At 42.1% G+C, this 25282-nt stretch overlaps 1 protein-coding gene across 4 annotated transcripts in view; it reads left to right on the forward strand.

The window, feature by feature from the left end:
• The window catches only part of MYO6 (myosin VI), a 106891-nt gene extending 83821 nt beyond the window's left edge, over nucleotides 1-23070 (forward strand). The window contains exons 27-34 of one of the 4 annotated variants that reach the window (XM_054392211.1): nucleotides 1567-1727; nucleotides 6113-6142; nucleotides 6917-6955; nucleotides 10595-10698; nucleotides 12038-12169; nucleotides 14443-14469; nucleotides 19069-19287; nucleotides 22871-23070. In XM_054392211.1, the coding sequence (XP_054248186.1) occupies nucleotides 1567-1727; nucleotides 6113-6142; nucleotides 6917-6955; nucleotides 10595-10698; nucleotides 12038-12169; nucleotides 14443-14469; nucleotides 19069-19287; nucleotides 22871-23070 (912 nt within the window). The remainder of the gene's footprint in view (nucleotides 1-1566; nucleotides 1728-6112; nucleotides 6143-6916; nucleotides 6956-10594; nucleotides 10699-12037; nucleotides 12170-14442; nucleotides 14470-19068; nucleotides 19288-22870) is intronic. The other 3 variants (XM_054392219.1, XM_054392226.1, XM_054392233.1) reach the window with 3 other exon arrangements.
• Nucleotides 23071-25282: the final 2212 nt, after the last annotated feature.

A 25282-nucleotide genomic window follows, 5' to 3' on the forward strand; every position in this document is an offset into this window, starting at 1 on the left:
TTAAAATAAAGCTGAATCAGGTCCACAGAGGATTCCAGTGTTTGTCTTGATCCTTTTTCAAAATGAACCAATGCCTATTGCAAAGTCCTGGAATGCCAAGTGCAGAACATCAAGGGGATGTTATGTTAGTGCCATACTCTGTATTCCCTCAATTTTATTGACTCTAAAATCTTTGAAGGTTGATTTTTTTCATAACAACTAGCAAGAAGCATCATGTGTTTTTTTAAAGTAGAGAGTAATTAATTGCTGCTTTAATTTGAAAAGATAATGCAAATGGTCATGGACAGTGATGATTTGATAAACTATATGAAAACCAAAAAGCAACCTGTAGCTGTCTTTGGTTTAATTTGGTCAAACTAAATCCTACTGCTGTTAGATTTTGCATGTTTGAAAGCTATGACTGTATTACTTGGCATATTTTTCTAACAATGTGATTATGCTGCATTTTGGTTTTGTTTGGTGAGGTGGGTTGAAAGTACCCCCACGACAAATTGGAGAATTACCCCCAAAATAAATCACCAGACTAGCTCAGAAGGTTTGGGAGAGGAATGAAGCTCTATTTATAAAGCAAGCGGAAATCTAGAAATCTAAAATGCAATTCATATGTACAAAACATACATACATATGTTTACAAATTGGAAACAACACAAGGACACCCTTGAATTGCTCCCAGACTCCTCTGGACAGTCCAAGGGGTTGCTCACAATCTCCCCTCTCTCTCTCCCTCTCCTTCCCTGTTTCCCATTACCTCATAGACACAATCTATGGCAGAAGATCAGAAAAGAGATAAGGGATCAATGCAAAAGCAGAGATTGCAGAGAGAAGAAGCAGAAAGAGCAGTTTACACAATTGACTTTTCTCCTCCTTAGCAAACCAATGGGATTGTATAGACCTATCATTATTTTTCTTTTGTATCCAATGGCCAATTTTATTTACTTTTGTGGTAGTTTTGGGCTGGTGCTTAGGAAATTTTCCACAAATCTTGAGTAGAAAGTGGTAGAATGTAAATGTACACCTTTGGATGTAAAAGAAAAAGAATGATAAGGTCTAAATCATCCCATTGGTCTGATAACTAACATAAAGTTCACTAACTTTCCTTGGCTCTTCACTCTAGCAGATACTAGCTGGTTGCTTCTGCTGACCTTGACTGCATTTCTTTATTGTGGCTGCTTTTCTCTTTTCTATTCTCTTTTCCCTTGTACAGGGGGGGAAGTGGGGGAAGGAGAGCTATTGATAGCCACCAGGTTTTGTCCAAGGGGGTTCTTGTGTTGTTTATGAATTGTAAATACATATAAACATTGTATATTTTGTACATATTTGTTGCATTTCATGTTTCTAGATTTTAGTTGTGCTTGTAAATGCAGCTTCATTTGCTTCCATCCAACTGAGCTGGTCTGGGAATTTCATATTTAGGGGTAATTCTCCAAATTAGTTGGGGGGTAATTTCAACCCACTGCAAGTTTTTGCTCAAAGATGTCCAGAAAGCTCCAATTCTTTGTTTATAGCTAGGACACTCAGCTAAGGCACTTAGCTTTAAACTATGACAATTGGTTTTTCCACAAACAGGCTGAAATTGAAGCTCAGCTAGCCAGAGAACGAGAAGAGGAAACCCAGCACCAGGCAGTGCTTGAGCAGGAGCGTCGTGATCATGAGCTTGCAATGAGAATTGCCCAGAGTGAGGCAGAACTCATCAATGATGAGGCTCAGCTTGATTTAGGGTTGCGCAGGTATGGCATGAAGTAGTTGCATTTCTCCACTTGTCTCTCTCGTTTTTAATTCCTATCCTGATGCCTTTGAGAACAGTGTGCTCTGTGTATTTTCATGTTGATTAAACAGACCTTTTAAGTCAGTGTGTTAGAATCTTAAATTAACTCAGAAAATTTGTTAGAAATAGATTGCTTTTGCCTAAAGAGTTTCTCCAATTTGCATCTTGCTACATGAGTAATTTAGTAGGTGCTTGTAAGTACAACTGCAGTTCTCTTTCTCTTTTTGAGTCCTGGCACGGATGACAACCAACTTATTATTTTCAAATAGAATTTCTTCAGTGGTAAGTAGTGATAAATGTGCTCTCCTTTCTGGTACTTGGTGGTTCCAGCATACACTGAATTTGTGTGTGTGTTGTGGTTTTTAGTAAGAAGTCCTCTTCTGAATACAGAAATAGTGCTTTCATAGATTCATTCATAGAACATCAAGTTGGAAGGGACCTCAAGGATCATCTAGTCCAACCTTTCAGGGTAAGAATAGAGTTTAATTGAGATAGCCCAGCACCCTGTGAAGCTGGGCCTTGAAACTGTCTAATGTAGGGGAATCCACCACCTCCCTTGAGAGTTTATGCCAATGTTTAATAGTTCTAAAGGGGAAAAATTTTTTTCTTGGCATCCAGTCCCCAGTAGCAACTTGTGCTCACTACCTCCTTAGTTCTTTCTGTGTCCTAACTGGTGAGTTCTTTAAACTGGAATGAATATATTTAATATAGATGAGTTTTAAAATGAAACAGTGTCTTAAATGTTGTTTTCTTGTGTGTGAAATTTTTGAAGTGCCACAAGTACTTGGAGCATCTCTGCTACAAGGATAGGCTAAGGGAGCTGGGAGTGTTCAGCCTGGAGAAGAAGAGACACTGGGGACACCTAAGAGCAGCCTTCCAGTGCCTGAAGGGGCTATTTGAGGGCTGGAGAGAGACTGTTTGTAAAGGCCTGCAGGGACAGGATGAGGGACAATGGCTTCAAACTAGAGCAGAGCAGATTTAGATTGGATGTTAGGAACAAGTTCTTTACTATGAGGGTGGTGGAACACTGGAACAGGCTGCCCAGGGAGGTGGTTGAGGCCCCATCCCTGGAGATCTTCAAGGTGAGGCTCAACAGGGCTCTGGGCAACCTGATCTAGTTGAGGATGCCCCTACTGACTGCAGAGGGGGTTGGACTGGATGATCTTTGGAGGTCCCTTCCAACCCAGACTATTCTGTAATTCTACTTGGCTTCTGCTATTGAGATCCACACTGCCTGCAGAGTAAGTGTATGTGTAAAGGATGATTCCTTAGGAGCAGCTTAGAAGTTCCTGTAAAAACGTTACTTCTGGTGAAATTATATAAAGGGACCTGTAAAGATATTTGCATCGTTGATGACTTCCCATGGGCAGGGACCCTTCACACTAGATCAGGTTGCTCAGAACCACATCCAGCCTGGCCTTTAAAACCTCCAGGGATGAGGCTTCCACGCTCCCTGGGCAACCTGTTCCAGTATCCCACCAGTTCAGCCCAGTGGGTGGACACAGGAAATTATGTTATTTCATTCCCATAATACCTGCATATAGTCTTTATAAGGGAACAGCACAAGCTACCTCTTCCCTTTTTTTTCCCCTCCCTCTCTGCTCCCAGGACGACTTGCAGGCTGTTTATCTCTTTGTGTGGGAGTGAGCCTTGGTTTGGCCTTGGCAATGCTGCCAGCCAGGGTGTAACAGTGTGAGAGCTGAAATCCCCCCCACTGACAATAACCAGGCTAGCTCAGGCTGGAAGCAAATGAAAAGCTGTATTTACAAGCAAGCTACAATCTAGGATGAAATGCAATGGATCTGTACAAATAGACACAATTCACAACATGTACAAATATGTACAATCAACAGAAAAAGCACAACCAAGCTCCCTTTGCTTCCCCCCAAAGAGGGGGCCTCCCCCTGGCAGAGGGCAGAGAGTCAAGAAGCAGAGAGGCTGTTAGACTTAGCTTGCCAAGGCCAGTGTGTTATCTTCAGCCAGAAAAGAAGCAGCAGCAGCCAGACAGAAGCCCAGCAAGTTGTGAACTCAGACTCCGACTGCCCCAACTCTGTTGTGAGTAGTGGTTCTTAAACGTTTCTATCTCTCCAATGGAAGTGTTTAGAACAATCATTATTTTGCTTTCTTACACCCAACAGTGACTTATTTACATTCTCTAGCTTTCTCTGCTTGAACTTTGAGAAGAAAAAATTAAGAAAGACAGTTTTAAACCATCACACAAGGCCTGGAGCAGCCAAGCTAGGGCCTGGAGCTGCCAAGCCAAATTTTAGCTGCGTCGCATGGGTTTGGTAGTGGGGGGAGTAGAGATGCATGGGGGGTGGTGGCCTTTGAAGCCTGGGTTTGTTGGCCTGATTCAGAGGGAGGTTTGTGCAAGGCTTTGGCTTAAGGAGGTTCTTGGAGAAGCTTGGCCACGGCAGACAATGGATTTTGTATGGATTGTAAATTCAAATGCAGTGTATTTGTATATTATTGTACATGCTTTTGTTGCATGTAGTTATGAATAACATTGCCCTTTCAACTTTGCAATTTTATCCAATCCAGCAAGGAGCTTTTTTTTTTTTTTCTTTTATCCTTCTTGGAAGAGGTAAAAGAGATCAGTTTTGCTCAAAACTCAAACATGTGGCAAGGTAAAGCATGTACCACTCCACGCTGAACTCATGCAGTGCACTTCAATGTTTCCACACCATGGTGAGAGCCTGGAATGGGTTGCCCAGGAAGGTTGTTGAAGCCCCATCCCTGGAGGTGTGTAAGGCCAAGCTGGATGAGGCTCTGGCCAGGCTGGATGAGGCTCTAGCCAGCCACCAGTGTGAGGTGGCCCTGCCCATGGCAGGGGGGTTGGAACTGGATGATCCCTGTGGTTCCTTCCAACCCTGATTGATTCTGATTCTATGATTTCATGCTCACATAAGTAAAAGGCTATTTTCCACTGTGCTGTACTACCTGGGGAATGAAATAGCAAACCCAAGGTGGATTTGTCTATGCCATATTGAAGGAACTCTTGTATTTTGCTCTTTTTTTTTTTAAATAGAACATGTGATACTTACTTGTTGTCATATTTGAAAATCTGTAGCCCCTACTTTATTTCTTTTCTCCTCAATATTTTGCTGCTTCACCATTAGTTGTCACAGATATTTAAAGGTTCATAAGTATTTGGAGTTTCTTTGCAAAGAATATCCCTTGGCTCCTGTCAAATAGGAAAAGTTTCTTTTTTCTGGCACTATATCCAGCATTTACATTTGTGCTTACTTGGTCCTCTCCTGGCTTCTTGCAATGTTATTACTCATCCAAAATTTCTAAGCCTATGTGTAATAAAGGATTTACTGCACCTAAGGTTAAATTAATCTAAGTGCTCAGCACTTAGGTAAAAAAATTAGTTCAATAATAGATAATCTCTTTCAGCTATGCAGTGCTTTAAATGTGTATGGCTTATTGAAACATAAAATGTATAGCACTAACATAAGCTGGCTTGGCTGAAGGTGTTGGGAGTGTATCTGTTCTGTGCCTTGCATTGGAACAATCCAAGTTCCAATTTCTATCTTAGAATCATAGAATTGTTTTGGTTGGAAAGTATCTCTAAGATTGAATCCAACCATTGACCCAACACCACCATGGCCATTAAATCATGTCCCAAAGTGCCATGTCCACACATTTCTTCAATACTTCCAGGGATGGGGATTCCACCACCTCCCTGGGCAGCCTGTTCCAATCCCTGACCACTCTTGCAGCAAAGAAATTTTTTCTAATTTCCAACCTAAACCTCCCCTGGCACAATTTCAGGCCATTTCCTTTTGTCCTACCAGATACTAGAGAGAGGAGGCCAATCCCCCCTACCAAACTACACCCTGCTTCAGGGAGCTGTACAGAGCAATGAGGTCTCACCTCAGCCTCCACTTCTCCAAACTAACCCCAGTTCCCTTAGCCACTCCTCGTAAGACTTCTTCTCTAGACCCTTTGTTGCCCTTCTCTGGACACAAAGAAGCTACCTGTTGCCAGGGTAACTATGTGAGGATTGTTATTATTTCTTGTGATCTGCTTATCCAGCCATAAATAGATCAGTGACATATCTCAAAATCAGTTTGAGGTGTAGGAAGAGAAAAGGTGAGGGAAGTTTTTACTTCTACATTATTTTTTTTTTCCAGAGTATCTTAGTTTAACTTTTAATAAATAATTTGACACTCACGATTGAGAAAGGTGAGGAAGAAAGGTCTGTATAATCCTGTTTCTCAGTACAAAATTAATTAGTAATAATAGAACAGTAGGATGTGAGAGAGCAGGGAATATTGTGACCCACCTTTTCCCACTTCAGGTTCTAGGGAGTAGTCTAACATAAATATCTTCTATTTGCAGAGCCAATGGAACAAAGCTGCAAATGACTGCGTATGGCTTTTTTTCTTTCCCCATTGGAATGCTCCAAATAAACCCAAACCCCATGCTAATTAATTCAAAGGCAATTGATATTGCCCCTTAAACTTACTAATACACCATAATAATCTTCATTACTGTGCATCTATACACTTGAAATCAGTTTGTAATACCTTACATCCACTACTTGGTCTAATAAACAAGTTAATCTCATGTACCAAATAGTAGTAGTTCATAATTGGCCTAATAATAATTCATAATTGACCTAATAATAGCTCATAATTGGCCTAATAATAGTTCATAATTGGTCTAATAATAATTCAACATAGGCCCTAATAATAGTTCATGATAGACCATAATAATAGTTCATAATAGACCTAATAATTGTTAAAGATATACCTAATAATTGTAAATAATCTGATGTACCTAATAATTGTAAATAATCTGATGTACCTAATAATTGTAAATAATCTGATGTACCTAATAATTGTAAATAATCTGATGTACCTAATAATATATTTTAAACAACTATTATCTGATTAGTGTACTTTTTTTTACATGCCATATGTTTTCTTCTCCCTGCCCTGTGTGATTTATTGCTCTTTATAGAATCAAGACATTAGAATGAGAATGATATAAAATCTATCTCTTCTTTTGTTTGGTTGTGGGGTTGTTTATGTCTGCACTTGAGCTAGCTCCGGTTTGGTTGGCAAGAGACTTTCACAGTTATGAAGAGTGATTTTCATATTCCTATGTCTGGTTTATGCTCATCTGTCAATTTTCTTATAGGGATCAAATGGCTACAGAAATGTCAGAAATGTTGTCTAGGTAGGTGAGAAGACACCACCAGATGAATTAATGATTTGAATTAAAACGTACCTGAAATGGATTGAATTAATGTGGAATGAAAAATAAAGGGATTCTGTGGGGTTTTAGCTGCTAAGCAGATAAGTAATTTATTTCTCTGAGAGAAATTTAATTTTTTCAGCAATTATTGTAATTGATTATATACATATTATATATATATATGAGAATAATTCAGGTACCCTGCTATTCTGTGTAACTTTGCTATTGTTTCTTTCTTCTCTTCTCCACTTTCTTGTAATAATGATAGGAAACTGCAGTCCCCATCTTTCAAAGGAGTATTTGTACAGATTCAACACAGACTTAGTGCAGTTATTTAATGCTAATGCTTATTTAACTAAATTATTTCCATTTTTCATATGCTGGAGATTGTTTTACTTGAGAGAGATTTTATTGCTTCGAGGTTTTGGTTCTTGTTTTCTTTTTGCTTTGTTTTTTTTCTTTTTGGGGGGGATTTTTTTGATTTTTTTTTTGGGGGGGAGGGTGGGGGTTTTTTTGTATGGTTGTTGGTTTTGTTTGGGTTTTTGTTTGGTTTTCTTGCTTTCCTTTGGGAGGATTATTTGTTGCTGTTTCGATTTGGGTTTTGTTGGGTTTTATTTTTTGTTGGTGGTGTTTTGTTTGTTTGGGTAGTTTTTGTTGTTAAGACTCAAGCTACTATTTATGATACAGAACCTTGTGAGATTGAAGAGTGAGGACTGATTGTCAAGGGTGATACTCTTCTTACTGCCAGACTGTGATGCTTAGAGTCATGCAGAAAACAAAAGAGTGATCTGCAGAGTATTACTGTCATGGAAAGACTAAGCCATTCAATTGGATTAGCTTTCTTAAAGATCTTGCAGCCTAGTTGTTCTGCTCTAAATGATGTGGCAAACTCCCCGAAGTGGTGGCTAGTGTTGCTAAATAAGGAAAATCCTTAGGATTTGTGAAATTAGATTCCAGAAGGTTAGACACTAGGCAGCGGAAATTGCGTTTAGTAGCAATACTGGGATGGAATTGATAACAACATATTACCAAATACGTTTTGAAGCAGTCTCTCTAATGATTTATTTTTCACTTAGGAGTAGTGTTAGGCATGAGGAAAAGTTCCTGTCCTTCAGTTACATACAGATTAAAAGTCTGAGGTAATTTTTTGTCAGCCTCTGACATAGCCTAAATAGAAGCTGCGTGTTGACTCTGGTAGTAGGAGAGGGCAGAATTAAGCTGATGCTGCAATAAACAGGTTCTGTAATTGCATGTGAAGAACTGGTTCAGTTGCTATTAAGAGCATTTGGTTAAACAGGTTGTTTTACAGCATGAGACTTAAATTGCATTTGTTATCTCAGCCCTCAGAATTGCTCTGTCTACACAGAAAAAGATTTAGCAGTAAATGTATTTATAGCCTATTAACTAAAAGGGGAAAGCAAACAACATAAAACTTCATAGCACCAAAAGAGGCCTTGATGGGAAAGTAAACTCCAAAATAATATTCTCTAGATCATAAATACTGTAACAGTGTAATGGTTCCACAAAGAAAACGCTGCACAAGCAGACTTTAAAATGAAAAAGCCTTGCTTTCTTCTTCATTTCTCTTTTGTGGGTTTTTAATGTGACATATTGCATCAAGTATTATGCTGCCCTATTAAAAGATCTTGTATCTTCTGAACAAATCCTCTCAGATCCTGAAAGATAATTCAGTTTGCCTCGTGTTCTTAGTCATGGGCATTAGCAGAGGTTGATAAAATCCTCAGTCTCTTCTTGAATTCCTTCATGCTTAAAAACTATTCTGATCGCTGCTGAACATTGGAGTGTTTTGAACTTAGCTTATATCAGTTTATACATTAAGTTTGCCCTTCTTAAAGGAGAGATCTTCCACTTCTTATCCATATCATTTTTAAGGAAAAAAAAAAAACCAAACAGGTTTTTTCAGGTTTATCTTTACACATGTAATGTTTTGTGTTTTTTTTTTTTTTTGGTTTTGTTATGTGGATAATCTTATACATAGTGTTAAAGATGATAGAGATTTAAGTAATAATTTCTCCCTTGCATTTGCTGTTGACTTCATTGCATACTGCCTGCATGGTGAATACATTTTGCCTTTTTAAAACAGTTTTGGGATGAGTCTTTTTATATTGCTCAACCTTTCTTCTGACAGTGGTGTTTTTCAGCCCTTGGTGTCTCTTGATGAATCCCTACCTCCTCCCCTCCCCATTGAGTAAATGTTGCTGTTCTTAGACAGCTGCTGTAATACTTTCTCTAGTCTTGGAACAAGACTTCTGCCCTAATCCAATTTTAAACAGGAGAGGAAACACCTTTGTTAGTCCAGATCTTGACTAAGAAAAATGTAGATGAATGTGGAATCATAGAATTGTCAGGGTTGGAAAGGACCTCAAGGTTCATCTAGTTCCAACCCCCCTGCCATGGGGGCTGAATGAATGAAAATGATTACAAATTTGGACTGACCAAGGTGGGTTTTAGACCTGGCAAGGTAATGTTTCTTTTGGAGTTCATGATTGTCAATCTTAATTTCAGTTGGAAGGGACTTCAGAATCTGATACTGCTCAACACATTGCTGAAAGCGTGGCTAACTTAAATAAGGTTGCCTGGGGTTTTTTGTAAATAATTTTCAATTTTTTATGAAAAAAAATCAATATTAATACAAATATAATTGGTTTCATGGTCTTGTTGGTATTGCTTTTTGTTTCTAAGGCTATGTTAGTATTCCCAGATGTCACTTAAGACTTATGTTAAGTATTAAAAAGAGCAAGTCAGAGCAAAGAAAAAAATATTTTCTAGTAAAAGCTGTTTGTAGCTGCAATCTTTCTGTGATTGTGAGCATTGCTGCTGCAATGCAGAGGAAAGAGATGAAGTAGGGAGCTGTTGTGACTAGGAAGGAAAATGATTTTTGTTCCAGCAGAATATTCACAGAATCACAGAACTGTCAGGATTGGAAGGGACCCCAAAGGTCATCCAGTTCCAACCCCCCTGCCATGGGCAGGGACACCTCACACCACAGCAGGTTGCTCACAGCCACCTCCAGCCTGGCTGCAAAAACCTCCAGGGATGAGGCTTCCACCACCTCCCTGGGCAACCTGTGCCAGTGTCTCACCACCCTCATGGGGAGGAACTTCTTTCTGGCATTCAATCTGAACCTGCCCCCTTCTAGTTTTGTTCCATCCCCCTGAGTCCTGTCACTCCCTGACACCCTAAAAAGTCCCTCCCCAGCTTTCTTGTAGTCCCCTTCATATACTGGATGGCCACAAGAAGGTCTCCTCAGAGCCTTCTCCCCGGACTGAACAACCCCAACTCTCTCTTTCTGTTTCCGTAGAAGTGAGGTACAAAGAAGCAGAATTTGTGTCTTTTCACACTTAAACACCAAATATTAGTGACAGTTCCTTTTAATCTCAAGGCCACCAAACAGCTTGTTGTATGATTCTGGATGTAAAAGATACTTTCACTTTCTTTTAATCCTTTGAATATCTTGAAAATCATGTGGTACTTCACCTTTGAATTCAGTCCTGCTGCTGCAATGCTAATTGTGGGATCTGTTCCTTCTTTTGCAACCATTCCTTTTTGATTCTTGAAAGAAATGCCTCTTTTTGTTTTGTTTTGTTTAAATGATCCTAGGAGTCCTGCAGTTCAAGCCTCAAAAGCTGCTGCTGGTACTAAGAAGCACGATCTCAGCAAGTGGAAATACGCCGAGCTTCGTGATACCATCAATACATCCTGTGGTAAGTTGTTGCTTTTTATTCTTTATTTTTGAGGAAGGAGTCAAGTTGTAGTTGTAAGAAAAGTGTCACTTCCTTCCTGTGGCAAAGATAAAAACTCGCTCTTGAGTTTATTCAGGTTTAAACAAATGTCAAATTGATTTTAAAAAGTTCTACTCCCCCAAAGAGAGCAGCAAGCTAAAACTATTTCCATACTGAGGAAAGAGAATTTCCTTTGTTGTCTCCTTCACTGATTGTGTATTTATGATGTTAAACTGCTTGGACCATGAAATTTGTGATAGAATTTTTTGTTAAATAAATTGCCTGGTTTATGGATTTCCACAAAGAGAAAAAAGTTTTATGTCTTACCTAGAATTTGCATGTTCTAAGATATTTTTGACTACTGCTTCTTGCTATCACCAGGCCACAAACCCCTCAAATATGTCATAAAATATTTTCTGTCTGGGATCTTCAGATTGTTCTTTTAAGATTTAAAATGTGTTGCTTCACTTGGGAAGCTCACAGTTGGGGCATTAATTCCTTTCCCTCAATGTCATGAAGACAGAAAACAGAGAAGAATGACTCCTTTCTTAAATATCACTGTTGCTTCCTGCTGCTTATTGAAAGCAGTTGGTTTGTTTTTGATTTAAGATAACTCAGATTTTCTCCCTCAATAGAAACTGGAAACAAACCCATTCTCTCTATGTGTATTTAAACCTCAAAGTTAGCTCCAAATTCTAACTCTTGTCTCTACTGGTGCAAGACTGGAGTGATGCTTTCAGCTGCACAGGTGGTGCAGTAATACACGGTGCTAATGTGTGTTCATCACTAGTGAAGCCAATTTGGATACTCCTCAGTGACTAATGAGAAAGCCTTGCAGTCAGTCTCTTAGTATCAATGAAATTCAGCAAAACTAAAATATATTTCATAAAGGTGAACAAAAAAAAAGCCTAGATCTGAGCAAATTGCTGATTTTTCCTTTTTTTTAGGTTACAGAAATAAAGTTCACTGGTGACATTTTCTCTTGTTTCTGTACTACCTGCCTTGTGATAATGTCAAGAGGCAAATCTAGTGAGGTGAAAATTGTATCTGCAGCATTTCACTGCTCCAAATCTCACAGCAGAGCTGCTACTTTGGGGACTGCCATTACTCTAATGGAGAAAAGGGAGATCTGCCACTCCAAGGGGCACCCTGGGCCATAAAATACAGTCCCAGAAAATGAAGGTTTATTATATTATAACATTTTAGGTCATATTCTATCACTAATATTATTTACTCACCACTGTAGAAAAGCATTTCACAAATAATTTTTTTTCTGATTATTTTTCTTTTCTCTCTCACTCGTCCTCCTTTTTTGGGACAGATATTGAACTGTTGGCAGCTTGCAGAGAAGAGTTTCACAGAAGGCTAAAGGTTTATCATGCTTGGAAATCCAAGAACAAGAAACGCAATGCAGAGACAGAGCAGCGTGCTCCCAAATCGGTCACAGACTATGGTGAGGAAAGATCATTCTCTGTTTGGTATAATTTAGCTGGCAATAGTCTAGAGAACATTTCCAGAATGGATTTTGGGTTTGCTAAAGTTGAGGGAAAATCTTGGGGATTTAAGGAGTGTATTTCTTTAAGGTCAATGTTTTGAAAAGGTTGGAACTTTACAGATAGTAGAGACCCAGGTCCTTGATCTGAATAACTCTTCCTAAAACCTTTCCTCTTGCTGTCTCACATCTGTTAAAAGTAGTTCTTGATTTGGTGTTGCAGTTGTTGGCATTTCTGCTAAATGTTCCTTTCCGTGCTGCTTAAGACTAAGGAAGATAATTTTCCCCTTATGAAATTGTGGTTTGCATCTTGAGACTTTATTTTTTCAGGTTGTTCATACTAGATCTGTCCTCTGTAATTACAAATGTTGCTTTCTGACTTCAGAAGAAAGAATTATACCTTAGAATTACAGTCCTTATACAAAGTGTTTCCTTCCCCTGTTTTCATTTACTGAGCTGTGCATTGCTTGAGCATTACCTGAGAATTTAGCTTTTCAGCCAACTTTGGCACAAGCAAATGGCAGGGGGAAATCTGCACCCCTTGATGAGATGTTCTCAAAGAATGGCTCCTTGTGGCCAGGCCTAGTGGACCTTCAGAAAGCTTAGGAACCAAACAGCAGGAGAAGGCATTGGGAGCACTTTTGCTAAGTGGTAAGGTGCTTTCAGTATGGGCTCTCAAGTTCTGTCTGGAGCTAAATGAGTAAAATAAATATTCATTCCTAGTGTTGCTGATCAAAGTGCAGAAAAGCTTTTGGATTTGTGTAAATAGAGCTTGGAATATTCATAATCACACCACATTTAGTTAGATATTTTCATCATTCTTTTTCAGTGTTTTGCATTGCATTTTTTTGCTTTTCTAGAAATATGACTTCATATTTGTGAAGGGAAGTTTGAACATGGCAGGTCAGAACAAAGTCTCTGGCAGTGGCCTTTAGGGACTTGTTAGTGTCAGGAGTAACTTTCCCTGTTGCAAACAATTACACTACGTTGGCTTTTCATCGGATGAGGGAGATGATTCTCCCCCTCTGCTCTGCTCTTGTGAGGCCCCACCTGGAGTACTGCATCCAGTTCTGGTGCCCCCAGTATAAGAGGGACATGGAGCTGCTGAAGCAGGTCCAGAGGAGGGCCACAAAGATGATCAGAAGGCTTGGAGAACCTCCCCTATGGGAATAGGCTGTGAGAGTTGTGGCTGTTAAAAGAAGCCTAGATGAAAGATAAAGAAAGATAAAAAGGAGCCTAGATAAAAGAAGGCTCTGGGGAGACCTTATAGTGGCCCTCCAGTGCCTGAAGGGAGCCTGCAAGAAAGCTGGGAAGAGACTTTGTACAAGGGCTTGTAGTGATAGGGATGAGGGAATGGACTGAAGCTTGAGGAGGGCAGATTTAGACTGGATACTAGGAAGAAATTCTTTCCAGTGAGGCTGGTGAGACACTGGAACAAGTTGCCCAGGGAGGTTGTGGATGCCTCCTCCCTGGAGGTATTCAAGACCAGGTTGGATGAGACCTTGAGCAACCTGGTCTAGAGTGAGGTATCCCTGCCCATGGCAAAGGGGTTGGAGCTAGATGATCTTCCAGGTTCCTTCCAGCCTAAACCAATCTATGAATCTGGGTATTATAATGATCTCAGGAGATGGTAAGAAGGACCTCTGATCTCTCAGGTGTTCAAGTTAAAGGTCTTTCAGGTGTCAGTGGATGTGTGCTTCAAATTACATGGTTTCTTCTTCCTGTCTTTTCCCTGATGACATGATTTTACAGGTGTCCCTTAATTCAGTTTGTATGCTCAGTATAGAAGCCTTCTTATTGGAACAGGCAGGTTTGGTATTAACAGAGGTCTGGAAATAGTTTGTTTTTTTTTTTTTCCTAGCAGAAATGTCAAAAACTTGAAAGTGCTGTGTTCATTAACTGGCAGATTTGTTACAGCAGCCTGTGCTTAGCATGCATGCAGCTGAGGTTTTGGAACAGGCACTGCAAATCATCAAAGTAATCAATTTCAAAATTAAATCCTGATGAAAAGAGAAGCAGGTGGAAGTCTGTGAAACTTGAGGAAAGGAGACTTATATGTGTCAGTGAGCAGAAAATGAATCCAAATACTTACCTCAACCCTGGTTTTTTTTTGTGTCTGGGGGGGGTTGTAACTAGAAGTTCCATTTGTCTTCAGCATTGGTGAAAAATGTTGACTGAAACTGTGACTTTGAGAGTATCAGCACTTTTGCTCAACATGTAATATTTGTTCACAGATTTTGCACCCTTTTTGAGCAACTCACGTAAGTGGGGAGAGGGTTCTTTAAGCTAACTGAAGAATAGGACCACTTGAGAGCTCTGTACTAACATTAATTAATCCAGTGGTTTGCTGCAGGTGTACACAGAATTTAACTGTTCAAACAATTCTGTTTTCCTGTTTGGCAATGCAACTCAACTGGTGCTAATTGTATGTTGCTCTAAATCACGAGGGCATTTGTGCAATCATGAGAAGGGAGAATGAAATAACCTTTGGTTATTTGAAGATACAATCTCCCCACCCAACACTCACAGAATCAACCAGGTTGGAAGAGACCTCCAAGATCATCAAGTCCAACCAATCACTCAACCCTAACTAATCAACCAGACCATGGCACTAAATGCCTCACCCAGACTTTTCTTGAACACTTCCTGGGATGGCAACCCCACCGCCTCCCTGGGCAGCCCATTCCAATGGCCAATCTCTCTGTATGGGAAGAACTTCTTTCTAAGATCAAGCCTAAACTTCCCCCTGCACAGCTTGAGACTGTGTCCTCTTGTTCTGGTGCTGGTTGCCAACCCCCACCTGGCATCAACCTCCTTTCAGGTAGTTGTAGACAGCAATGAGGTCTCCCCTGAGCCTCCTCTTCTCCAGGCTAAACACCCCCAGCTCCCTCAGCCTCTCCTCACAGGGCTGTGCTCCAGACCCCTCACCAGCCTTGTTGCCCTTCTCTGGGCACGTTCCAGCATCTCAACATCTTTCTTGAATTGAGGGGCCCAGAACTAGACACAGTACTCAAGGTGTGGCCCAACCAGTGCTGAGCACAGGGGCAGAAGAATGTGCATTTTAATCCCTCCACAAGCATGTGTATTTTAAAATACACAAGCAGTGTGTGTTTGAAATGCACAGCAAACACTGTGCCTGTTCTAACATCTCATTTTCTGGAGACTGTCAAAAGCCTCCTACTGCCCTAGGTGATGCTGCTTTTGGCAGGGGGGTTGGGCTGGATGATCTCTGGAGGTCCCTTCCAACCTATGACATTCTGTGATCGATTCTGTGATTTCCTACTGTCTGCACATGGCATTTTGTTGCAGCAAAACTCTGGAATCAACATAACAGCTATTTCCTAACACACAAACTAACCTGCAGGTGGTGGTTTCTTTTGAACAAAGAGCTACAATTCCACAGCACTGAGAAGCAGAGGCTGTCCTGGCTGCTTAGCATTCCTGTCCTCTAGATTTACTTTTGGATTTAGGTAGAAATAAGCCTTAGCAATTGCCATTGGAATGCAGAGAGTGGCTGACAGTATAGAAGTGCTGATCTGTTGTGATGGATGATCAGACAGAAGAGAGTCTTAATGTCTTATAATGTATTACATATGAGATATGTCTCCTTGTAAAATAAATGCTTTATCAGAGTTGGTGTATAAAAGTACCACTGATGTTAAAGTAGGTTTGATTTTTCTTCTCTTTGTTTTTGCAGACATGTTAAAAAACATTGAGGGGTGTGATTTGTGTAGCACATTACTATTTTATTCTCAATTTTTAAAGATTCTGCTCTTTACATCTAGAAAAAAGCTGTTTTTTTCTTTCCCCTTGGATCTAAAGTGAAGAAATTGCAAGCTGCAGTTACTAATCTGTTGGTCTTGTTGATAACTGGAGAAGTACACCACACCTGGAGTATTGTGTTCAGTTTTGGGCACCTGAATGCAAGAGAGATGTGGAGGTGCTGGAGCCAGGGCAGAGGAGGGTAAGGAAGCTGTGAAGGGCCTGGAGAATAAATCTGAAGAAGGAAAGACTGAAGGAGCTGGGGATGGTTAGTTTGGAGAAGAGGAGGCTGAGGGAAGACCTCATGGTTCTCTCCACAACCTCCTTTCAGGTAGTTGTAGAGATTGGTGCTGGTTTCTTTTCAGAGGTAATTAGTGACAGAACAAGAAGGAATGGCCTCAAGCTGCAACTGAGATTCAACCACATCCCTGGGAAGACTGTTCTAGTGTTTGGGAACCCTATCAGTCAAGAAGTCTCTTCTAATGTCCAATTTAAACCTCCCTTGGTGCAACTGGAGGCCATTTCTTCTAATCCTATCACTTGTTGTGGGGGAGAAAAGACCAACCCCCACCTCACTCCAACTTCCATTCAGGGAATTGTAGAGAGCAAGAAAGTCTCCCCTCAGCCTCCTCTTTTCCAGCTAAACAGCCCCAGTTCCCTCAACTGCTCCTCACCAGACAGGTTCTCCAGACCCAGACCCTTCACCATCTTTTTATTGCCCTTCTCTGGGTCTGCTCCAGCACCTTCTTGTAATGAAAGCTCCAAAACTGAACCCAGTACTCAGGGTGTGGATCATCAGTGCTGAGGCCAAGGGGATAATGACTTCTCTGGTCCTTTGCTTTTATTCAACAGGTATTTTCTCTCCTAGGTTTGAAACATGTGGGACTCAGGAGAATCCAAAAATGCACCTGGCAGTGTTTGCCAAAAATATTTAAAACTTCAAAAGATTTTGTCTAGCTCCGTCTCCTATAGAGACAGAGGTCTGAAAGAAACAATTTCTTTAAAAAAGAAAGCAGCCAGAGAGTAGTTCTGATGGTAAAGGTTAGTTCACAGAAGTCTAGGCAGAAAGGTTTGGTGACAGCTTTTTAATCAGCAGTACTTGTCAGCATTTCTTGTAACAAATTAATAACTCCTAACAGCATTTCACACCCTTCTGTGTTGACTCTCACAAATATTCAAGTGGTGCTTTGCATTGAACTGAAAATGCTTCTTTGCACTGTGTCTTTGTTTAATAGAATCATAGAATGGTTTGGGTTGGAAGGGACCTCCAAAGGCCATCCAGTCCAACCCCCTCTGCAGTCAGCAGGGACATCCTCAACTAGATCAGGTTGCCCAGAGCCCTGTCCAGCCTCACCTTGAATTATCTCCAGGGATGGGGCCTCAACCACCTCCCTGGGCAGCCTGTTCCAGTGTTGCACCACCCTCATGGTGTGGAACATGGTGTTCTTCTCTAGTTTCAAACCATTGTCCCTCGTCCTGTCACTGCAGGCCTTTGTAAGCAGTCCCTCTGCAGTGTTCTTGCAGCCCCCTTCAGGTCCTGGCAGGCTGCTCTTAGGTCTCCCTAGAGTCTTCCCTTCTCCAGGCTGAACACCCCCAGCTCCCTCAGCCTGTCCTCCTAGCAGAGCTGTTCCAGCCCCCTGAGTATTTCTGTGTCCCTACTCTGGACCTGCTCCATCAGGTCCATGTCCTTCATATTTTGAGAGCTTCAGACCTGTACACAATACACCAGGTGAGGTCTCAGCAGAGCAGAGTGGCAGAATCACCTCTCTTGACCTACTGGACACACTTCTTTTGGTGCAGCTCAGGATGCCATTCACCTTCTGTGCTACAAGTACAGAGTGTTGGCTCTTGTTGAGCTTCTCCTCCACCAGCAGCCCCAAGTCCTTCTCACAGGACTGCTCTCAATTTTGTCACCCACCAGCCTGTGTTAGTATGTAGGACTGCCCTGACCTAGGTGCAGGCTTTTACACTTTGCCTTGCTGAACCTCATGAGGTCCTCCTCAGCTCACCTCTCCAGCCTGTCCAGGTGCCCCTGGAGGGCCTTCCATCCATTTCAGAGAGAGATGAACTGATTGGAGTGTTACTGATCAATATTTCTGGTTGGTAAGAAATTATCTATGGGATGTTTGACCATAAATACTGATTTAAAGCAGAATATTTACTCACTTGTGTTTTTTTTCCCTAAAACATTCTTGGTGCCATTGAGCAACCTATAGAGCAACATACAGATGTAACAGGAGCTTTTCCTGCCCAGTGCTGTAGCTGTAGAGGTTAAAAGAGGGCACACTGTATGAGCTGGGACTACTTTGAAGGTTTGGTGAAGCTTCAGATGACCTTGTGTGGTGGGTTTGGCTATCACCCCCCAACAAGAATTTGGAGAATTACCCCAAAATAAATTGCCCGAATAGCTCAGAAGGCTTTGGAAGCAAATGAAGCTCTATTTACAAGCAAATTAAAAATCTAGAAATATGAAAGGCAGTGAATATGTACAAATTATAGATATATTTACATATATTTGCAATTTATAAACAACACAAAGACCCCCTGTGGATAAAAACAGGGGGTTTCCAATAGTTCTCCCTTCTCCATCCTCCCCCCTCAACCCCTGTACAAAGGAAAGAGAGAGAAAGGAGAAAGCAGAGAGTGTAACTTGTTAGTACTTAGCCACAACAAAGAATGTATCCAAGGTCAGCACAGCCAAGCAGAAGCCACCAGGTGGGATCAGCTGGAGCCAGAGCCAAGCAAAGACACCAAAATAGTTATGCATCTGACTTTTATGCCAGTTATCAGGCCAATGGAATTATTTAGACCTTACCATTATTTTCCTTTTGCATCCAATGGTAATGTCTTTACATTTGTAGTATTTTCCATGGAATTTTTTTTCTAGGCATCAGCCTAAAACTGCCACAGCTTGTGTTCAGAGAGAAGCTCTCAGGGGCTTGGGGATTTGGGTTGTTTTTTTGGGGGCTTATTTGAATAGCTTTGGGGTTTTCTTGGTTTTTATTTTACTTTGCTGATTGCTGAAGCAAGTCTTGATACGGCTTTCTTGTTTTCTCTTGTTTTGTTTGCTGCTTTTTCTGGTTTGCTTTCTATGATAGCTCAACAGAACCCCACAACCCAACTGCCATCCAGGCAGCGAGAGATCGAAATGAACCGGCAGCAGCGTTACTTCCGCATCCCCTTCATCCGTCCTGCAGACCAGTACAAGGATCCCCAGAACAAAAAGAAGGGTTGGTGGTATGCACATTTTGATGGGCCATGGATTGCTCGGCAAATGGAACTTCATCCTGACAAGGCACCCATTCTCCTGGTCGCAGGTTGGTGCTGAAAGGAAAACTCAGATGCTGAAAAGGTGCAGAGTTCATAGATTCATAGAATGCTTGGGGTTGGAAGGGACCTTAAAGATCATTTAGTTCCAACCCCCTTGCCATGGACAGGGACACCTTCCACCAGCTCAGGTCGTTCAAGACCTCATCCAGCCTGGCCCTGAACACCTCTAGGGAGGGGGCATCCACAACCTCCTTGGGCAACTTATTCCAGTGTCTCACCACTCTCACTGGAAATAATCTCTTCCTAATCTCCAGTCTAAATCTGCCCTCCTCAAGCTTCAGTCCATTCCCTTTCATCCTATCACTACAAGCCCTTGTAAAAAGTCCCTTCCTGGCTTTCTTGTAGGCCCTCTTCAGGTACTGGAGGACCTTTGTAAGGTCTCTCTGTAACCTTCTATTCTCCAGGCTAGACACCCTGGAACAGTTGATGATGATCCTTGAGGTCTTTTCCAACGTTGTTGATTCTGTCATTCTGTCATTCTGTCACCAAGAGAAGCTGATGATACAACTTTCCCAAGCTGTATCTTTTTTTTTTTTTTCATCAGCTGTTCTTGTCTGGGCAGAATTTGAGGGTTTGGGACTGCTGGTGGTGCCCAAATGTTATGGAATATAATCTGGAGATGCAACTGGCCACATGTTTCACTTGTGCATGGACTCTCATCTGGGAAACCATAGAAAAAGTGGGAATCCAAATGTTGTGCTGTTACCTCTTCAGTATCAAAGCCCATAGTTAAAAGTAGCACTGCTGTCATGAGTACCACACTCAATGGAACACCTACTAAAAGCAAGATTAGATACAGTGAGTGAGCTGCACTCACTCCTTCGTTGGATTCCCTGCATCAGATCCCTTTGGTTAGCACTTGCCTGCCATAGAATCACTTTGGTTGGAAAAGACCTTTAAAATTATTGAATCCAACTGTTACCTAATTCTACTGAGCCTGGTGCCAAACCATGTCCCTCAGCACCACGTCTCTGCCTCTTTTAAACACCTCCAGGGATGAGAATACAACCACCTCCCTGGGGAGCCTGTGCCAGTGTTTGAGAACCCTTTCAGTCAAGAAGTTTCTTCTAATGTCCAGCCTAAAGCTCCCCTGATACAACTTGAGGCTGTTTCCTCTCATCTCTTTAGCATGGGAGGCTGGCAGATTAGATGAGCTAAAAGTCTCAAGTTCTGAGTCGCTTTGCCACATTTAAACAAATCAAATACAAAGAGGAGTTCACAGGAGAACTGAAGGGATGTGTAAAGCAAATGCAGTTGTGGTCTTGTAGTGGATCTCAGGGGAGTATATCCAGATGCTGATCTTGACAGCTTCTTTCCTTTGTTTCTTGCTGCTTGATTTTAAACGCAGTTTTGTCACTTGCAGCATCTGATAGTAGTTTGTGCTTTTTATTAGTTCATTCTGCATTGTAGTCATGAGAAGGCTGAGAGGGGATCTTATCAACATCTATAACCCCATCTGAGGGGTGGGAGTCAAGGTGAAGGTGCCAGGCTCTATTCAGTGGTGCCCAGTAGTAAGGCAAGGGACAATGGACTCAAGCTGGAACACAGGAAGTTCCACCTCAACATGAGGAGACACTTCCAGCTGGCAGCCTGTCACTAGTGGTGTCCCCCAGGGATCAGTGCTGGGCCCCATCCTGTTCAATATCTTTATTGATGATCTGGATGAGGGGATTGAGTCCATCATCAGTAAATTTGCAGATGACACCAAGCTGGGAGCAGGTGTTGATCTGTTAGAAGGTAGAAGGGCTCTGCAGAGGGACCTTGACAGGCTGGACAGATGGGCAGAGTCCAACAGGATGGCATTCAACAAATCCAAGTGCCAGGTGCTGCACTTTGGCCACAACAACCCCATGCAGAGCTACAGGCTGGGGACAGAGTGGCTGAGAGCAGCCAGGCAGAGAGGGACCTGGGGGTGCTGGGTGACAGCAGCTGAACATGAGCCAGCAGTGTGCCCAGGTGGCCAAGAGAGCCAATGGCATCCTGGCCTGCATCAGGAATAGTGTGGCCAGCAGGAGCAGGGAGGTCATTGTACCCCTGGACACAGCACTGGTTAGGCCACACCTTGAGTACTGTGTCCAGTTCTGGGCCCCTCAGTTTAGGAAAGATGTTGAATTGCTGGAGCATGTCCAGAGAAGGGCAACGAGGCTGGGGAGAGGCCTTGAGCACAAGCCCTATGAGGAGAGGCTGAGGGAGCTGGGGGTGTTTAGCCTGGAGAAGAGGAGGCTCAGGGGAGACCTCATTGCTGTCTACAACTCCCTGAAGGGAGGTTGTAGCCAGGAGGGGTTTGGTCTGTTCTCCCAGGCAGCCAGCACCAGAACAAGAGGGCACAGTCTCAAGCTGCACCAGGGGAGGTTTGGGCTGGAGGTGAGGAGAAAGTTCTTCCCAGAGAGAGTGGTTGGCCATTGGAATGTGCTGCCCAGGGAGGTGGTGGAGTCACCATCCCTGGAGGTGTTCAAGAGGGGATTGGATGTGGCACTTGGTGCCATGGTTTAGATAGGCATGAGGTGTAGGGTGACAGGTTGGACTCGATGATCCTTGAGGTCTCTTCCAACCTTCTTGATTCTATGATTCTATGATTCTTTACAGTGAGGGTGACAGAGCCCTTGAACAAGCTGCCCAGAGAGGTTGTGGAGTCTCCTCTCACAAAGTTTGGAGACTTTGCAAACCCGCCTGGGTGCATTCCTGTGATCTTGTTTTTGGCAGGGAAGTTGGACTTGATGATCTCTAAAGATCCCTTTCAACCCTTACCATTCTGTGATTAAGCCTTGAGAAGAGAAGGCTTAGGGCAGACCTCATAGCCATGTACAAGTACATATAGGGTGGCTATCCTGAGGAGGGAGACTCCCTTTTTAGAGAATCCCATGGTAAAGATAAGGGCTGACGGGCACAAGTTGCTACAGGGGAGAATCAGACTGGATACCAGAAAAGTTTTTTTCACCTTTAGAATTATTAAACATTGGAATAAATTCCTCAGGGAGGTGGTGGATTCCCCTACACTAGACAGTTTCAAGGCCCAGCTTGACAGGCTGCTGAAACTACATTCTTACCCTGAAAGATTGAAGTAGATGGTCCTTGAGATCCCTTCCAACCTGGTATTCTGTGAAGTCTGTGAATGATTCTATGATTGGTAGTCTATTCTGCGTTTTACTAGTTTATTTTATGTTTTATTAGTTTATTCTCAAACCCAGCTGTGGCTGAGGACTGATTCCCCCACAAGAACTCTATTAACACACACAGAGCTTTAAAGAGGAAATCTAATCTTTGTTAATGGCATGTAAACTCCAGCACAGGAGGTTCCACCTCAATGTGAGGAAGAACTTCTTCACTGTGAGGGTCACAGAGCACTGGAGCAGGCTGCCCAGAGAGGTTGTGGAGTCTCCTTGTCTGGAGACTTTCAAGCCCTGTCTGGATGCATTCCTGTGTGACCTGTGCTAGTTTCTGTGGTCCTGCTCTGGCACGGAGGTTGGAGTCGAAGATCTCCAACCCCTACCATCCTGTGAGCCAGTGTGTGACCTTTGAATGACAAAAAAAATTCCTAAATGTCTTTTCTTTTCCCCTTTCCCATTTCAGGGAAGGATGATATGGATATGTGTGAGCTGAATCTGGAAGAGACTGGCTTAACCCGCAAGCGAGGGGCTGAAATTCTGCCCAGACAGTTCGAAGAGATCTGGGAGCGCTGTGGAGGTATCCAGTACCTTCAAAATGCCATCGAAAGCAGGCAGGCTCGCCCTACCTATGCTACAGCAATGCTGCAGAACCTGCTGAAATGAGCTGCTCTGATCTTGCACAGCAGTGGTGGAGATGAGAACCCTTGGCCACGACACAAAGGGAAGAAGAGGTCCTCTGTGCAGCAGGGGACGTAAACCGGATCTGTAATCGTAATTAGAGATGTTTAATAATATAAAGTGAACAGATTTTATTAATCATGTGGTTTGTTAATTTGTACTTCATGATGTTTAATTCCTGTAGTGAACTTCACATAGGTATAAAGACCTTGAAGAAACTTCAGTCAGTGTAGTTTGTTGCTTTTTTTTCGTTGTTGTTTATATGTTGCATTTTCTTTAACGGTTTCTGTTATGTATAGCTCTTAACACTCTTAAGCAATCTGTCTGTGCTTGGGTACATGTGGCAAAGAGCTGCATTGAGACCACCCTTTCTGTAACATCCCCTCTTGAAAACACTGAAGAGTTGGCTTCAAGTGGTGGCCTAGTAAAGAGGACACACTCTTTCTCAAAACTGGAATTGTGAGGCCTTAGCTTTGACTTCTGTTCCGGAGAAGTTGGAGTATCCTTTTGTATAATCTGAGACATTTTATGTCCTGGTTTGAAAACCTCTTCGTGTCTGTACTTACTGACTCCTTCAGAAACTGATGGGGAATCTCTCCTCAACCTGAGACCCAGAAATTCGTACTGAATGCGTTCTCTGTCTTGGTTTTCTTGTACATCCAGAGGAGAGCATGTTCTGTAATGTAGGAGGTACTCAAAGAATGTACTGCTCATTGGGGCTTACACCACTCCTCTCTTAGTTCCTCTTTTAGTTTTTCTCTCTCTTTCAGTACAAATTCCCTTCAGAACAAAATTCCCTCAGACTTTTCTTCTCACCAGATTTCCACTAGTTATTCTTGGACAGTTTGTTTATCCACATAGTGTAATTTCAATGTATTAAGCAAATTGTCTAAGACTTGTATCTGGAGGCATATAACATTAAGGATAGCATAAGGGAAATATGTTGAGCTTTTTTTGATGGCAGTATAGCTTAACTGAATGTTGAGGCTTGATCCTCAGACATCCTCCTGTTTATTTTAATTGTAATGACTGCACAAGGTCTATACCTTCTGTTAGATTGTATAAAATCTTGGTCCAATAACATAAAGCATCTTCTTAATACTGAAATAGCTACGATTTTTAGCATACTGGAATAGCAAAGTGACTCAAACACTGAGCTTTATCTTAATATCTTCTGTCAAGTTTCATAGCTTGTAACAGTTCCCTTGTTAAGCAGTTTGCTTTGGCAGGTTTTGTGGATGGGAATTTTTGATTTCCTCCTGTTTGAAGATGCATCACTTCTGTGAGCATTGTATCACCATGCAGGCCATCATTTCAACAAATTAAACATGATTATTTATTAACTCTCCGGTAGGGATTTGAAATATCTTCTCCAGTTACTTCTTCAGTCTGATGTAAAAATGAAGTCTTAAACAGACAGAGTTTGTTTCAACTAGAAAAATAATTCCCTCACTGTTTACTCAGTTTAAAATCTCTTGGGAATGCCAGGTTTTAAATGATAAAATGTACTTAGTAACTTGCAGGAGATACAGGTCTGTATCACAAAGAAAGCTGCTGATGCACACATCCTGGCTGACTTTAGGTTGTGCTTGCATGCCACAGTCTACTTGTCGTGCATACATTCCTTGCTGGAACCCATGTGGAGATATTGGAGTAATAGATTAACTCTGGGTGAGCAGCCTGAGCTAGCTGAGGATCAGAGGATCACAGGATGTTAGGGACTGGATGGACCTCTGGAGATCATCAAGTCCAATCACCTGCCAGAGCAGGACCAGAGAATCCAGCACAGGTCACACAGGAACACATCCAGATGGGGCTGGAAAGGCTCCAGAGAAGGAGACTCCACAACCTCTCTGGGCAGCCTGTTCCAGTGCTCTGTGACCCTCACAGTGAAGAAGTTCCTCCCCATGTTGAGGTGGAACCTCCTGTGCTTGTAGTTTCTATCCATTGTCCCTTGTCCTATCCCAGGGCACAAGTGAGCAGAGCCTGTCCCTGTCCCTTCCTTCCTGACCCCCAGACCTCAGATATTTATAAACATTTATTAAATCCCCTCTTAGTCTTCTCCTCTCCAGATTAAACAGCCTCAAGGCACTCAGCCTCTTCTCAGGGCAGTGCTCCAGTCCCTTCAGCATCCTTGTAGCCCTCCCTTGGACTCTCTCCAGCAGATCCCTGTCCCTCTTGAACTGGGGAGCCCAGA

This window comes from Indicator indicator, chromosome 2 (genome assembly GCF_027791375.1).
Source record: "Indicator indicator isolate 239-I01 chromosome 2, UM_Iind_1.1, whole genome shotgun sequence".
Taxonomy (NCBI): domain Eukaryota; kingdom Metazoa; phylum Chordata; class Aves; order Piciformes; family Indicatoridae; genus Indicator; species Indicator indicator.